We start from the raw sequence: 17151 nt of genomic DNA, 5'->3' as shown, positions 1-17151 counted from the left end.
TTATCAAATGTATAATAGGATGGAAGTTTCATGTGGATAACTATATCCAAGTTGAGTTTTTTCTTTGAAGGAATGCAGCACTCTGACCATACCTTTTTTTTTTCTGACTTATATTCATCGAAAATCCCAAAGAACCTATTTGTCCTAGATATTAGGTGTAAATAGTTGTTTTTCATTGTATGAGCTCAGTTCAGTTTATGAATGACTAACGTAAATATTTTAATGGCTTCAAAACGATTATGGCAAATGATTCAGAGGCTCAATGTGTGAGTTTGATGTCTTGCTTAACAGTGTACTTCTTTGGTAGACTTTATTTGGACACCTCAGGTGAACTTCATTTCGGTGCATGATCAATATGTCCTGTGATCAAATAATCTAGTGAGTGCGTAATTCCACTAATTGCGTTCCCTTGTCAAAAGAAAATGTTTATACATGTATAACCAATGTTTTAGAGTAGGATGGCTAAAATGGAGAAGTGCCTTTGTATGATACTATGACTGCTATATACCATTTAAGCTAAAAAAAATCTGGTAATCAGGCTATATGATTACCATTATGGATCAGAATGTTGGGAAATAAGAAAATAACATACATAAAGTTGAGTTTTACCGAAATAATAATGTTAAGGTGTATGAGTGCTTTACTACAATAGATAGATTAAGATATAATATTTAAAAAAGCACCCATAGAGGATTTAAGTTACATGATTATAGATTAAGATTCTTTAGACTGGTCCAATGGAGACGATATATTGCAGCACTACAAGGGAGTGATTTGAATCAGGTAAGAGGCTTCTTAAGAGGGAAGGGAGGACTAAACCTAACACGGGACAATTCAGTAAGAAAAATCATGATAGGATTTGGTTTGACACAAAGTCAGAAACTGTTGCCATAGAGAGAGATAGAATGGAGAAAAAGGATCTATATAATTGACATTAAATAGTTGGTGGTACTGGAGGCTTAGTATGCTTAGGCATTGTCCAGTGTACTAGTTGATTTTTGCAAACTTTCATCACATCCATTGTCTGTGCATTCTGTTTTGAGTAGTAGGAAGTATTAATGATTTAATTCTTCCTACTACTTAGCTCCAATATTCTATTTGATCATTCCATGGGTGACAAATATAGAACATTGTTTCCATTCAAATTTACTGGATAATTATGAAGGATCAACATATTCTTATCCCATGAAAGAGTTTCATAGATATGCCAGGGCACTTATTCCTAGTCCTTACTACTGGAAGGACCTTTCTGTACTACCTTAACTCTTTAGAATTTGTAAGTATAACACTTAGGAATAGGTGTGCTGTTCAATCTTCCTCTTAGTGGTGGTTATCTTCCTCATTGATCTCTTGTTTGGTTATGTCTCTTTGCAGGTGGGTGGAAATGATGGCTCCTGTCTTTTCAGGAGCTGCCTGGCATTGTGTGTGGCATATGATTCAAGTTTGTTAATTATTCCTTATCTATACTTGGATTCCTATCTAGACTACATGCATAGATTCATCTAAAACATAAATCATTTGCAAACATAACTGTCTCACAAATGAATATTTAGTACTACAGTATCTCGAGTTAATGAATTTGTATGTACTTGTAGAATGACTTGGTTATTGGATGGGGTCTGGACTATAAATTTGGTTACTGTGCTCAGGTATATTTAAACATAGACAGCTTTTTCTGCAGATTCAACAAGGCAGGACATCTAACATCCCAGTTTGCAGGGTGATCGGGGCTTAAATATTGGAGTGGTGGACAGTGAATATATAGTGCATGAGGGAATACCTTCACTTGGTGGGCATGGTGACAACAAGGTAATCTGACAAAGATCTTTCTAGTCTTTATTAGTAGAAGTCTAACTTGAGGGTTTCACAACAATTTTACGCTTTGTTATATGGAGTTGTTGACCAAAATAGGCCTCCTTAAAATACTATTTATTATTCTAGTCCACTCACCAAAGTTATTACCAAATGGAGCCTGTTTTGCTCAGCTCAGCTGTTATATTATAAGTTGCCCAAAAATTGCTGAATTGTTCAGCGATTAATATAGAATATAAACTGATGAATAGTTAAATGCTTTTATAAATAGGGAAAATGCTAAACAATCAAGCGGTTCACATATAGAGTATTCAGTTAAAGTAAAACACTTAATAGATAATGGACATATAGAGTATTCAGTTAAAGTAAAACACTTAATAGATAAAGAATTCAACATACTATGTAAAAAAGATAGAATACTAAGTATTATTTTCCTTTAATAAAATGCTGAACTATTCAATGCTCTGTTTAGTGTTTTAATGATATATAAACCGCTGAACATTTTAACCATTCTCTAAGTTAATAATGATGTGGCAGTTGAGCTGACCAAAAGAGGCATTTTTTGGTAATACGTTTGTTTGGTGGACCACAACGGTAATTTTTTTTCTGAGGACCATTTTGGTCAAAATCTCTTGTTATATGTATATATATTCTTACATTTTTTTCTGAGTGCTTCAGTGTAAGTACACTTTTAGTCTTTTACTGTTTTACGAACCAATTTTGCACACTATCTACTGCTATATTTTTGTTTTTATTGCTTATGTAGGAATTGTCCAGTCCCTAGTTCTAGAACTTATATTTTCTGTAGTTAGATAAAAGCTAATTAGCACTACCTTTCATCATGGATTGCAGATTTTGTCATATTCAAACTGACAAATTATCACATCTATTGCATGTTAAAGCACCAACTATTCTAAAAGCTTAAGTTGTTAGAAAACTGATGAATTTTATCCTTTATGTTCTAACACTCAACTTCTGGGCATGAGATATTTTTGGCAGGTTCAAGAAGTAGACTGATTTAAATAAATAGATGTTCTTTAATTTAAGTGACAAGGTAGGCCTGGTAGGATTTGTACTCAGAACCTTCTTCTTTGGTAATATGTTAACTCACAAACCCCTAAAAGCTTAAGCTGTATGAGTAATGTGGTTTTTATCCTTTTTATATCTAACATTGCAAGACTAATCTTTGTTTTATCCCTTAGTATGTGCTTGAGTGAATCTGCTCCTTATAAGGGTTTAGTTGCACCCATACGAAACTCATATAGGAGCTCTTAAGCTCTGACTACCTTTTTTCTGGTATTGTAATCTTAGTCCAAGGCCCCAAGCTTTATCAGAGATTTATTATCATTGTTGAAATAACAAATGCACTCACAAGGGGATGCAAGAAGCTATCTTTGACTCTACTTCTCTCCTGTTTTGACTTGGTAATGCTTTTACTCACTGTAAATTTCATTTATATCAGTACCTATTGTCATTCAAAACCCTCTTCAAGGAGAAATATGTTATGGTCTCTTGTCATCATGTGCCTGCCTACTATAGTAACAAACAACATGGTGATATTAAATATTCTAGTTAATATCATATCCTTAATCCTACTCTAGGATTACACTTTCATTGGGAGAATCTAGATTGTTAGTGTAATTATTTGTAATTTGTAATTCGTGAACAAAACACATATTCTTTTGTAGTATCGATTTATTGAAAAAGACTGTTAAGAGACAAGGCACAACTTATCACAAGAATGGGTGAAAGTTGGAAGTCAAAAGAAAGATTTGCAAACATTTTGGGATTTGTCAAAGATGTTCAAACTGATCTGCTTGAATGCCCAAAAATCTGTTCAAATGGATTAACATAAAAAGGTTCCATTTGATACTATTTGAACATTTATTGAACTGATTTCAACAAAGTGCAAAGTAGGCAAAACATTCGAAGGGCGTTCGAATCCATTTGAACGGGCTCGATATGATTTAAAACATCAGGTTGTATCACGTTTGAACAACACGATGAAATTTAAGTGTGTTTGAACTTTGAACAGGCTTCCGAATCCTCCGAATGTGTCATTGTTTGGAAAGTTTTGGAGCATTTTTTAGAAAGTTTTGAAGGAGATTTGGGGCTTCGTAGTTCAATTGAAAGGGGGTTCATCACCTATAAAAGAAGAATGGAGGCTATTTTGTTGTAGGCTTTTTGAAGATCTCTTCTACATAAAAACCCTATGAGCTTTATTAAGAAGAGAGGAAACTATCTTTGGTCCAAGTTTAACTTTATCGTTGGAGCTACATGAAGATCCTGGAGGTTCTTCATTTATATTAGCATCTCGAGGGAGTACTAAGATGTGTGTTTTTGACTCTGTGGTCTCAACGGAGTTGTTGTAATACATGGGAAGTAGTTCATTGTCATCATCCTCACTTTAAACTTTGAAAGATGGGTGCAGACTCGAAAACATGTTCATGGGCCATAGAGGAAAAAAATGTGGTACGGTGTCGCTAGCAAGAATAACTTCAATTATTAGCCTTAGATGTCAAGTGGTAGGATAGATTGTAGGGATAATTTCCTTTTCACCCTCTGAACTATCACCCATTTCCATAATGACCCCCTAAATTTTTTTTAGTACATTATGACCCCCTAAATTATCAGAAATATCCAACTTGACCCCTTCCATTAGGGTTTCGTTACCCATTTCCGTCCATAAGTTGCCATGTGCTGGTCACGTGACAACTAAATGGCCAGAATACCCTTATATGCATGTGACAACTTAAAATAGGCTTTTATGATGACCAAAATACCCTTAGATAGCTAATTAAAACCCTCTCTTCTTCTAATGTTAGCTGAGCCCGATTCCCATTATTTTTCTTCCAAAGCCTGCTGCATCCCATCCCCTTCTCCAATCTTTCCAACTCCCCACCTCCCACCTCCATTAACTTTTTTTTCGTTCTTTAAGCTCTAACCTCCCACCTCCACACCCTACACAATCAAGCTTCTCTCCCTATCGGTATCATCAATCTCCCACTTTCATAGCATCTTCAAGCTCTCTAACTGGTAGCATTGATAGTCAAAGAAGGCCGCACCCTTCAACCGAAGTGGTATGCCACTGTGAAATGATTGCTGCACTTTGAACAAGCTCCACGGAGAACAATCATAGCAGGAGATTCTTTGGATGTGCCCATTTCAATGTTAAATTTCAGTTCTATAGTTTGATTTTTAGATTAGGTTCACCTAAATTTTAAATATGTGCAGATATCAGGTTGTGAATTTTTTTATTGGATTAATCCCTCTATTTGTTGGGGTGCGAGAGAGGTCACGGTGCAAGAGAAGAGAATGAAAAAAAATTTGGGGCAAAAGGGTATTAGGGTAGAGGGCAATGAAGGTATTTACAAAAAATAAATTTTATATTTAATTTTAGCTCTGCCACGTAATTAACTTGCTATATTGAGTGGACAGGTAACTTGGTCAATTCACCGATTCTGTCAACGGCGTCAGGGGGGTGGGATATTTTTGATACAAAGGGTCATAGTGTACCAAAAAAAAAGTTTATGGGGTTATTGTGGAAATGAGTGGTAGTTTAGGGGTGAAAAAGGGAATATCCTTAGATTGTAAGAATATCTTATATCTATATTTGATATTCCATTAATTTTAATCTTCTGAGAGGACCTAGTGTTTTACTCTTGGTTGATAGGAGTTTTTTTTTTCTATGCATGTAAACTTTTTACCCTTTGGTTTATTATTGGTTTCCACTAAACATTGCTAGATTGACTTAAGAAAAATCTCATCCTAGATCCCCCATAAATTTCTTTCAAAGATTTTGATATTCTAAATGGAGAAATATTTGACCTTGTTCTTTTCCTTTTCATAATTTTCACCTTTGTTTCAATATGAACCAAATTTAGAAGTTGACCAGTTGACGGTCACTATTGTTTATGGTTCGACAATCATAAGGAGGAATTCCTTGCTGACCTGACCAAGAAATGGAGTTGACAACAGGAGGGAGGAGACATGATACCCTTCTACTGCAACAACAACCACCACCAAGCCTTTTTCTCAAAAAAGAATAAAGCGACAAGCCAACAACCAACTAGTCCAATTAATTGGGATGGCTATATGGATTGTTTTCCTCCATTCATCTCTATCTATTATCATAATAATTCAATCTTCTATAATACGATTTTTTTTTTTTTTGTGAAAGTTATGGTTTTGGGGAGAATCAGGTTTCCCAATGTTTCCAGACCAAAAATGAGAAAATAAGGAAAGCAAGGAAAATTTGTAAAAAATTAAAAATGTATCTAGTGGGTTAAAAGTATTAGGGATAATTATATAGATCTATCTTTAAGTAATTTAAGTTAAAATTTCCCCACTTTTGGATAAAATATGGGAACAATTGCATTTACTGAACTTTTAAATCAATAAAAGAAAACATAAAACATAGTAAATTTGGAAAATCTCTAATAAGTAGAGGGAAGATTATTTGCAAATAATGGCTAGATCTAGGAAAAAGTGGAATTTCTGATCTTTCTACTGGATTATGATTCGTGAAAGTTGGGACCTTCGTTAGAGCAATACCCATGATCGAGGATCTAGTATTAGGTGGTGCAAATGTTGAAAAAAGACAGCAATAGCAATTTATTGTAATCCAGCAATGTTAACTTATCAATTGCTCTAAAGGCTTAAGTTGATAGATCTCCATCACATTTGGACTCAAGACATTTTAATAGGCCCAAGACATGAATTTTCAATTAAATGGATGGATGTTTTTATCTTTGAACTCATAACATTCTATCCTGATACCAATTTAATTCACTAATTGCTCTAAAAGCTTAAGTTATAGTAGACGATGAATGACGGTTTTAATCATTTATATTCTAATACGCGACATAAAAGTTGCACTAAGTACTAAGTACTAACTACTAACAACAAATAGTGTATTAAAAGGCGGCTACGGATTGCAGGCGGTCACCGCCAAATGCCTAGGCGAAAGGCGAGTGCCAAGGCTGTCTAGCAATTTTAATATATAAAAAATAAAAAATACTTATATTTAATATATATATATATATACTAATATAATATTTAAAAAATTTTAATAGTGCAATTCACAACCATAAAAATAATAGATTATAAATTTATAATTCACAAATATGTATACATATTTCATTAACATCTTAATAAATTACCACAGTTTGAAATAATAATAAAATGAATCAATAGTTTTTTTTTTTTGAAATTGGAAGCAATTTAGCTTATAGTGGAACACTCCGCCTAGTTGTATTGACCAAGGTGTCAAAAGTGAGGAGATTCAATAGCTCATAGGAGAGCTCCTCAGCAGGCCCTAATTTACATCGCTGCATGGCCCACTTACCTTGGGACACAGCCCAGTCAGCCACCCTATTCATCTCCCTAAAAATGTGAGAGACCTTAATAGTCCTAAAAAGCTTCACTAAGCTATGACGTTCCTCTACGATTTGCTTAATGCGCTAGGGACAAGTCGTTTCAGAGTGTAGGCATTGCACTAGCTCCATGGAGTCTTGCTCGACTTCTATCTCTATGCATTTATACTCCCTAGCCAACAAGAGGCTAAGGTGGACAACCCATGCCTCCGCTAACAGCGCTGATCCCCACGGTGACGGTTCCCAAGTAATGGCCACTAAAGTTTTACTCTCGGCCCTCACCACTGCATCTGCACTGCCTTAGCAGTCGCCGGCATCCCACGCTCTGTCTATGTTGAGTTTAAATCTCCCTAGCTCCAGTAAGCTCCATTTGACCTGGATGGGGGTTCTTTGTGGTGCAGTCCTGTAGGCAACCATGCCATATTCTTCAGCCAAGCGTATGACAGCTCTAATGACCCTTTGCGGCGACTCAGCCACGCCCCCAAATACCACCTTGTTCCATTGCTTCCAAATGCCCCAAGTAGTGGATGCAATCACAGCTTTAATCTGTAGGTCACGTGACTTGTCTGCATGCCATCTGGCATTCAGCCAGTCCCAACCAATATTTGCCGCCAACTGCATAGTGTTGAGGGACTCCATGTTGACTTGTGTCCAGACTTTCCGGCTATACCGGCAAGCAAACAGCAAGTGGTCCGCCATATCCCCGAAGATCCCATAGAGACAACAGCGATTCTCAACACCTGGCGTGAGGCTGTGGAGATAGGACGTAGTCGGGATGCGATTCCAAGCCAATTTCCAGCGTAATGTCTGGACTCGAGGGGCCACTTTCAAATGCCAGAGTTCCTTCCACCCTCTCTACACCTCAAGGTTATGTGGTAGGAGGAAATTGTAGATATCCTTAGTTCGGGGCTCTCTCTTTGGGTGTGGCCACCATATCCACTAATCAAGAGTGGTGGTAGACCCCAGAGGGAGAGGTGATATCAAAAGCCAGCTCCCACCCCACCGCGCCGATCAACCTATCAGTTTGGTCGAGGTTGGCACTGACCAATTCAGCCACCGTCATATCTTCATTCAACACCGTCGAGTGAATAATACGCGATTTCTTGATCCAGGGAATGGGGGAGGTCCAAGGCTCCACTGTCGCCCTAGTGGTTCTCCCATTTTCAATCCATTTGTGACACCCTAGCTTGAGACTATTCGTGACCCGGCAAAGGGACCTCCACACCCATGAGACCCTTGCCCTCACCCTGGATTCTCATGGGTTTAAGTCTCCATATTTGCTACGCATGATGTCCACCCATGGCAGGCTCACCTTATTCAGCACCTAGAAGATCAATTTCCCCCACAGCACTATCAGAGCCTACTTGAGCCTCCTAATTCCTAACCCCCCAACCTCCTTAGGGCTAGTGGCAACTTGCCAGCTGAGGAGGCAGAGGTCTTTGCCTTTGCCTTTGTGCCATAAGAACTCCTTGGCTTTCTTCTCAATGCTCCCAGGTAGTGATGATGTTGTCAGAAATGCATCTTCCAGCCATAAAGGCGAGTTGCTCTGGGCCAACAAGTTTTGGGAGGAGCCCCTTCAATCTTCGAACCAAAATCTTGGATATGATCTTGTAGCTAACATTGTGGAGCACAATAGGGTGATAGTCCTTGACCCTGGATGGCTACTCCCTCTTCAGGACCAAAATTTTGAAGGTTTGGCCCCATTGCTAAGGCAGGCTAGCATGAGAGAAGAAGTGCTCCACCGCTTCGCAAATGCTCGTCCCTATGACTGGCCAGAAGTGACGATATACCTTAGTTTGCATTCCGTTGGGCTCTGGCGCCTTACCCAGCGGGAGGCTCCACAAAGCTTCCGTGATCTCCTCCTTGGTAACTGGAGCCTTGCTTGGCCTCCTCCGATGTGATGGTAGGCAGGGTTGGCCAAGCCAGTGGCGACGCATTGGCCTCAGCCCTCACCCCCCATAGGTTGGTGTAGTATGCCGAGAACTCCTTAGCAATCTACGGTCATAGACCCACCGATCGCCTTCCACAAGTAAGCTGGTAATCTGCTTGTGCTTATGCCGGAGAGTGGTTGTGAGGTGAAAGAAACTGGTGTTGCGGCACCATCCATCACCCACCTTAATCTGGATTTTTAAAGCCATTTGATGTTAATCTGGCGACTCAGAGCAGAATGTTGATTGTAAAGGCATTTTAGCCTGGTCCGCTCTACTTCCTCTAGCTCTCCGTCAGCATCCTCGATCTCAAGGTTCTGGGTCTAGGTCTTCATTTCGAACAGTAGCTCTATTACACTCGCTCAGGCCTTGCCTGAGTCTACAGTTCCTATGGAGAAAGGCATGCAATGGGTTGCCCGTAGTTGTGCTAGCCCATGCATCCTCCACCACTTGCTGACAACCCTCCCGCTCTAGCCACATGAGTTCAAATCAAAAAGGCCTCTGCCTCATGCTCACCGCCCTCGGCACCATAAGTAGCAACGGAGCGTGGTCCGAGGCAGCTTGGTCGAGGTGGTACACCTTGCTGAGTGGGTGCAGGCTCATCCAATTTACATTCAACAATACTCGATCCAGCCTAGTCCACATGCGCCTATCGCCTTGTTGATAATTGCACCACGTGTATGGGACTCCTTTGGACCCCATGTCATACAAACCAGACGTATCAATGAAGTTAGCAAACTCCCTAACCTTTTTATTGAGTCTCACTTGCCCACTGCTCTTCTTTTCTCCCACGATGACAAACGTGTTGAAATCACTTGCAATCAGCCATGGGGTCCCTCCCACCTAGAGGTTAGCCAGCTCCTCCCACAGCTCTCTTTGCCGAGTTATGTTATTACTGGCATAAACTGTAATCAGTATCCATGTGTGCCCCTCCACCGGCAAAATCACGAGGTGGGCAGTATATCTAGATACTACCATGCGTCAACCCAGCCGTACTCCTTCCTTCACAGGAGGATGATCCCTCTAGATCTACCAACAGCAGGGACAGCAAGCCATTGCCATTGCCTGCCTAACACCCTTGCCATCTTCTTGGCCTTCTTCTAGTCAGTTTGTGTCTCCACTAGCCCAATTAAATCCAACTTGTGCTCTCTGCCCAAGTCCCGGCACCTATCCAAAACTTCCCTCTTCAAGGCACCTCTATAGTTCCAGAATAGGGCTGTAATCATTAAGCAAACAATTGGAAAAGGGAGGAACTTAGCATTTACGACCTCTTTTGGAGAACGTAAGCTGGTCAAGCTCCCCTGGGGCATCATCTTCCATATCCATAGGTCCTGACCCGACTTGGTCGGCAGCTTCCAGCATTAAAGGCTGTTGGCTAGCAGGATTAACCTCCATTGCTCCTACATCCACCTCCTCACCTCTTTGGGTTAGTAGGGACCTGACTTTGTTCGCCGTTACTTGGTGACTGGCTTGCTCCTTCAACTGTTTATCCTCGTTAGGCTTAGACCTGACTGTAGCAACACCCTTCTAGTAAACACCTTCTGGGTAATCTCCACTAGTTAGGTGTTTATTGATTTTTCAACCAATTGTCTGCACAGTAGCAACCCGGGTACGACGGTTGGGGCCGGATCCCAGTCTGATAGGGATACCGTTAATAATGACCCTCCCCATGTCTTCACTATGTACCTCCTGTAAGGTGTGTTCAGGAACCTTCATACCCTCAACACTATTTTGCATTAAAGTCACAATGGATTTGATGGGTTTAGGTTTGGAGTATGTCGCTCCATGTCGTAAAATGTTCTCCTTGGCCACTTCTTTTCATTAGCCCCGAGGTGGGGTAGCCTATTGACACTTTGGCCTTGCCCTTGTCTATAACAGATGACACTCCTTTTGTACCCTCCTTAGTCTCATCCGCATGGATTGGTTGACGTGGAGGGCCTCTCTTCTCGTCACGTTGACGCGGAGTCCCATCCTCTTGTATGTACTCCGCACCTACTGGTTTCGTGCGGCCTCCTCCACCACCACCTTGGTAGCCTCACCGCCGACGAGCTTGGCCCAGACTTTCACTAGCCATCCTCTAGCTTCTTAGGCTCCTTTAGCCCTTGGCCACTATATCATTCGGTAAGTCTTTAGATTGGCATTCCCCAGCATATCTCTTGGTAGCCCATTGCGATGATCTCCGGTTCCTCTGCATGGTTTACCAGGGGCCATAGGTTGACACTCCTTCACGACCACTAACACCCCCTTGATTGAGCTTCTTAGCTTCAGAACCCTCTTCAGTATGCCTGAGGGGTTGCAGTCTTCATTCTTAGGGTTATTTTTAGGGTAGGTCATGGCCTGATGCTTGACTTTTCCGCAGTGGAAGTAGAACACTGGTATGCTTTCATATACCACATGCTGCTCCAAGCCATTTTTCTTTAGCCCGAGTTAGACCGTCACCTAGAGGTTTGCTGAGATCAATCTCAATATACACTCTGGCGAATCTACTTCTAGTATGATCTAGGGTGGTTTCGTCTACCCGCAAGGGCATACCAAAGTAGGCCACAACCGGGATAGGGGACTCTAGTTCCTAGTACTCCTTGGGTGAGTTGTGTAGTTGGATCCACACTGGCGACTTCGTAGAAGTCTCTACAGATGGTTAAAACTTGTTTTGCCATGGGATGAGGTTCAGCACCTTACCCATTACAGTCCATGGTCCATTTCCTAGAACATATTCCAAGTCCTCTCGTCTTTCAAACCGGAACACCAGGAAGCCCTACTCCATGTTAGAGACCGAAAATCGGTCTTTCCCTATGCACAGCCTAGCCGGGATACTCTTGAGCTTCATTGGGATGTTCCTACCAAGGGACTTACCAAACAGTGATAGTTTCCATCTTGCACTACACTGTTTAAGTCCATGGTCCATTTCCTAGAACATATTCCAAGTCCTCTTGTCTTTCAAACCGGAACACCAGGAAGCCCTACTCCATGTTAGAGACCGAAAATCGGTCTTTCCCTATGCACAGCCTAGCCGGGATACTCTTGAGCTTCATTGGGATGTTCCTACCAAGGGACTTACCAAACAGTGATAGTTTCCATCTTGCACTACACTGTTTAAGTACTCTTGGGTCGACTATGACACAGTCCTCCAACCGCTCTTTGAGCTTCTCCAGAATTTCCTCCGGGATGTGCCCCTACACAAGCTTTGCCCGGTGCACTCCAACCACAACCAAGACCCACGTTGAAGCCTTGCCTTTTCCTTCAGTCTTTTCCCCCTGTTGTGCCTCTCAAGGCTGGGGCCAACCCCCATCTTGGCTTGCTTCACCTTGAGAATCAGGTGGCACCTACGACACACTCCTCTATCTTTAGCTGGTTTGGATGACGACGCTCGTCGGAGGAGCACATCCTCCCCTCCTCTAGCTCTGGAGGAGCAGAATCTTTCATTCTCTAGAGGTCTTGGACTTCAAAAATGTATTAATAGTTGGTGATTTGATATGCACTAATAGTTGGCAATTTCCAACATTGGTGATTTCCAATGTTAGTATGAGAGCATGTGTAGGGCTGTCAAAAAAGCTCGCCGGCTCATGAGCTCGACTCGTTTAAAGCTCGACTCGAGCTCTAAATGAGCCCAGCCGAGCTAGATTTTTTAGCTTGATAAGCTAATCAAGCTGAGTCGAGCTAGAGTCAGCTCACTCGAGCTCGGCTCGAATAGGCTCGGTATATATGTGAGATGATATTATATATATATAGACCAAAATAAATATATAAATATTAGATAGCATAGTTGGTTAAAACAGATTCTATTACCCAACCGGTCTGGGCACGAATCCTACCTATTAAATGTTATTTTTTTCCATATAGACTATTAGATGTTAGTCACATATCGGAACCGGCCCACGTAAGCCCATCAAGTCCACGAGCTGTCAAGCTGAGCTCGAGCCTCATCGAGCTGAAGACGAGTTGAGTCGAGCCAATCTTTTCCAGCTTGAATCGGGCTTGAGCTCGAGCCGAGCCGAGATTTTCTTCCTTTTGTCTCGAGCCGAGCTGGGCCCAACTTGCTCAAGCTTGGCTCGTTTACACCCCTAAGCACGTGGCCTCTCTCTTTCCCACCAGTTAAAGCACAGAGAAGACAAAAAAAATTTGTGGTTTCCAATGCCAAAGAGAAAGAAAATAAGAAGAAAAAGGAGGAGGAGATGAGGTGCCGTCATTCGCTTGCTACTGCCTATCTTTGCCACTGTCATCTGCTTGCTGTCGTTGCCTTTGCTTGCTGGCACCGTTCGGTGCCTTTGAGCCTTCCCTGCCCGTGGGTTATACTCGTTTGCCGCCGCTCGAAATTGATCGAGAGAGGGAGACGATCGAGGGAGGGGACGATTGGGAAGGTAAGTTTTTAGGGCTCAGATCGAGAGTGAGGAGAGAAAAACGATTGGGTTAGCAAATACTGAAGATTCGACCCAATATCCAAATCCGTTGCTATTGCAGGCTGAACTGCAAAAACATTTAGCATAAACATCAAGCTACAAGCCTTGGTGGTCTACCAGGCGATTTGGTGGCCGCCATGGCGACCGCCATGAACGCTTTTTAAAATATTGACAAAAATAGTATCAATTTGTTTGTTATAAATACTATAGTTAGCTTCATTTCACCCAATCTAATCAAATACTGGAGAATGGAACTTGGGATGGAACCTTGGTATTGGCATAGTAAGTCATGTGGCATATGCCCAACATGCCCCTACAAAAAGCTGTTAACACTTGTTAGTCCTCCTTTTGTATAGTTTTGCTCTAATTGCATCCTTATTATTTCTTGGATATATGTCATGTTGCTGCCAAAAGAAGGATCATAAGATTATTATGAAATTTCAAGTAATATGTAAATGTTGGCATGAGATAACTGATCTATGGAAGTTGCTTTCACCTCTCCTACTTACTGAGTTGGAGATAAGTAAATTGGGTAATATAGAGGATAAACTCTTTAAGAATGTCACTATATTGCCAACCAAGGATGGCCGTGCCAGTAGTGGCATACCCTCGTGCCGATCCATGCCATTCGACACCACGTGCCAGTCATTATGCCTACGTGGATCTATTGTTTTAAAATTTTCCTTTTTCTTTCAATCATCATCAAATCAATTTTAGTCATTTCTTAGCAAACGTGATATGACATATGAAGCCCATTTCTTTTAACCATTTCTTATTTTTATCAATTATTATTAATTAACTACTAGTCAAGCTGAATCTTCACGATTAATTGATCCCTTAGAAGGTTTAGATAAAATTGATGATGATAAGACTAGAGATGATAATTGTGATAGTGATAATGACAATATTCAATCTGGTGGTGGTGATGATGGAAATGAGATATGCGTCCCTACTATACGACCTTCATAGAGAGATATTATTTTTATAGAGGAGGAAAACTTCAGACATGTTACCCAAGATCAAGACTACAGAGCCAGATTTTGATGACTATGAGAAATTTTTTATTAAAGACAGAAAAAAGGAAAGAGACCATCTCAAGCTCAATATGATTACAGTTAGATTAGGAAAAAACTCAAGTCTGTAGGTGGCAAAACATCAGAAGAAGTGCACCATAGTGAAACACTCAAACCTCCAAATACATGTGTATACCGCGTGGGTAAATCCCCTCATGCGGTTCATTACGTGACCTGTCAGTAATATGTTTCCACAAGACACATAGAAATATAGGTTCATACCATAAATGATCTTAAGCAAAATATGAGTCCGAATACAAGTTCCACAGACCACAATAAGCCTTCAAAGTTACACGTCCAAAATACAACTCCAAAGTCCAATATACAACTTCAATCATAATATCCTCGTAGGAGCTCAACACAACTAATAGAAATATAGGTAACTCTAAGTAAAGTAAAGGCAGCTACTCCACCAAGAAGTGGTGAGCACACAGCCCAGCGAGTAGAATCCATACAATCCATAACAATAAAATCACAAGTGCATATTCCAATGCATGTCTATAGTTGCTAACAATAGAATAAGTTTATCTAAGTGACTTATAATGAGTTACTAAATCAATGCAAACAATATAGACTACGCGGTACTGTCCTTGAACATGCCAACTCCTAATCATATCAGGATAAGTTTACACAAGTATAAAGTTTGATATAATCTCTTATTCATACAAATCTCAATCATAGCATTTACACGTTATGCTTAGAAGTAAAAAGAGTAGTTTTCCTCATATTCACACAAGTCAAAGAAGGTTAGTCATCACATGCTCACCAAGGTATTAATCATGATTTATCATAGCTCACCGAGCTATTTACTACATAATTTAGATATTCTCTAAAAGTTATTCATTACGTAACCACCCATCATCTCATACATCGAGGAAGGATATATACACATCTAGTGGTAATGTCACCCAAACATGCATAGCGACACTGCATGTGACCGGTTGTCTATGGCCATCAAACTAAGGGCCCTGGTCGTAGGCCCATATCTCATTATCTCTAAATCATCACCGTTCTCAGCGGAATAGTCAAAAGTCCTCAGCTCATCAGTGGACGCCATGACCCTGCGTCGTCGAGTACCGCTAGAGATATATCCTCATCTTACAATCATGTTTTTACTATCATCATAATCTAGTTCTAACTATGCGGTGTAATTACCTGAATGCCACTCAGGCTAACGACCTCAGGTGTAGACCGCTAATAGTATAAGTCATATACGATACACTCTACCCTTAACCCCGAGCTAAGCGAGTAGAGGGCACTGTCTAGTTAGAACACGACTAACTAATAATAGGTGGAAGTGATGTAGTGTCTATTAATGTATAAGTCATGTCATAGTCATTATGGTCATTACATTCTATATTCGCTACAGATGTTTATGCAAGAGTGTCTTATACCAAGATACATATAGATCATAGTTACACTTATATATGTGCTAACATTAACATTCTCATAATATCATGAAGAGTATATTATCAACAACTGTACATATAAGGATACATAATAGTTACACTAAATGCATGTGCAAACATTAACATTTTTACAACATCATGAAAAGTATACTATCAATAATTGCATGTACTAGGATACATAATAGTTATACTAAATGCATGCGCTAACACTATCATTCTTATAATATCATGAAGAGTATAATATCAGCAACTACATTGTTCTAGACTCATATAAACTCTACTCGCTTGGGGATCTCCACAATACTCTAATTCCTTTCAACTAGCCGGCTCCTCCGGGATCCCAAAATTCTCCTCGTGCGGTCTCGATCCTAACAATTCATGCAAGTAAAGTCATACGTTAGGTTAGTGAATTAATAGAATTAATTACCTTATTAAAGAATTTAGGTTTAGGCATATCACATAAGTCAAGGGTTCCCTAGGGTTGAGTTCTATACCATCCTAAAATTCACACTATTTAGATAATAAGAATTTGTCTTTAGGGGAGTAGTTAGACTAATTAATAAATGGCAAAGGTGAGTATTCTTTACCTCTTTTTCTCATTTTCTTACGGCACGTGCCGTGCCAGCCGGTGGTCGGCACGATCCATGCCTGTGGCACGACCATTGTTGGTCCAAATAACCCTATTAGGCTTAGGCTGGGCTTTAAGTTTAGCCCAGCTCACCACAGGTGCCCAAGAGATATGCTAGATTGGGCTTGGGCCTCAAATTAGCAGTACAAGGTTTCATGGACTGCGGTCCAGAGAGTGGGTAGGGGTTTTACTTAACTCGCGCCCCCCACCTCCAACATCTCCTTCCAAAGGAAGAAGACAGAGGAGGGAGGCGTGGCCACCACCGTGGTCGATGGTGTCGGCAACACAGCCATGAGACCAGGGGGAGGAACGACGTTCGAAAAGCAGTAAGAAAAGGAAAAAGAGAAGAACTTGAGCTCGACAGTGATGAAGTGGAGCCTGAGGCCGCTATGGAGCATTAAGGACCACCCTCCCTGTCCATGGGGGAGTGGGAGCAGCTCGCCCCGCGGCCGGGGTAGCCGACGGGGCGGCTAGGTGCACTCCATGGTCGACGGCCATGGAGGCCCCCCCCCATCGGAGCTCCCGGTTG

The 17151-nt window shown here is 40.9% G+C and overlaps 1 protein-coding gene across 2 annotated transcripts in view; it reads left to right on the top strand.

Moving 5' to 3' along the window:
• LOC140768814 (uncharacterized) overlaps window positions 1-17151 on the top strand; it is a 49516-nt gene that overhangs the window by 25884 nt on the left and 6481 nt on the right. For both annotated transcript variants that reach the window (XM_073109236.1, XM_073109237.1), the window contains exons 10-12: window positions 1375-1441; window positions 1596-1649; window positions 1720-1809. In XM_073109236.1, coding sequence (XP_072965337.1) covers window positions 1375-1441; window positions 1596-1649; window positions 1720-1809 — 211 coding nt within the window. The remainder of the gene's footprint in view (window positions 1-1374; window positions 1442-1595; window positions 1650-1719; window positions 1810-17151) is intronic.

This window comes from Typha angustifolia, chromosome 10 (genome assembly GCF_048772165.1).
Source record: "Typha angustifolia cultivar Huaian chromosome 10, ASM4877216v1, whole genome shotgun sequence".
Lineage (NCBI taxonomy): Eukaryota > Viridiplantae > Streptophyta > Magnoliopsida > Poales > Typhaceae > Typha > Typha angustifolia.
This window is presented reverse-complemented; position numbering and strand designations above follow the sequence as displayed.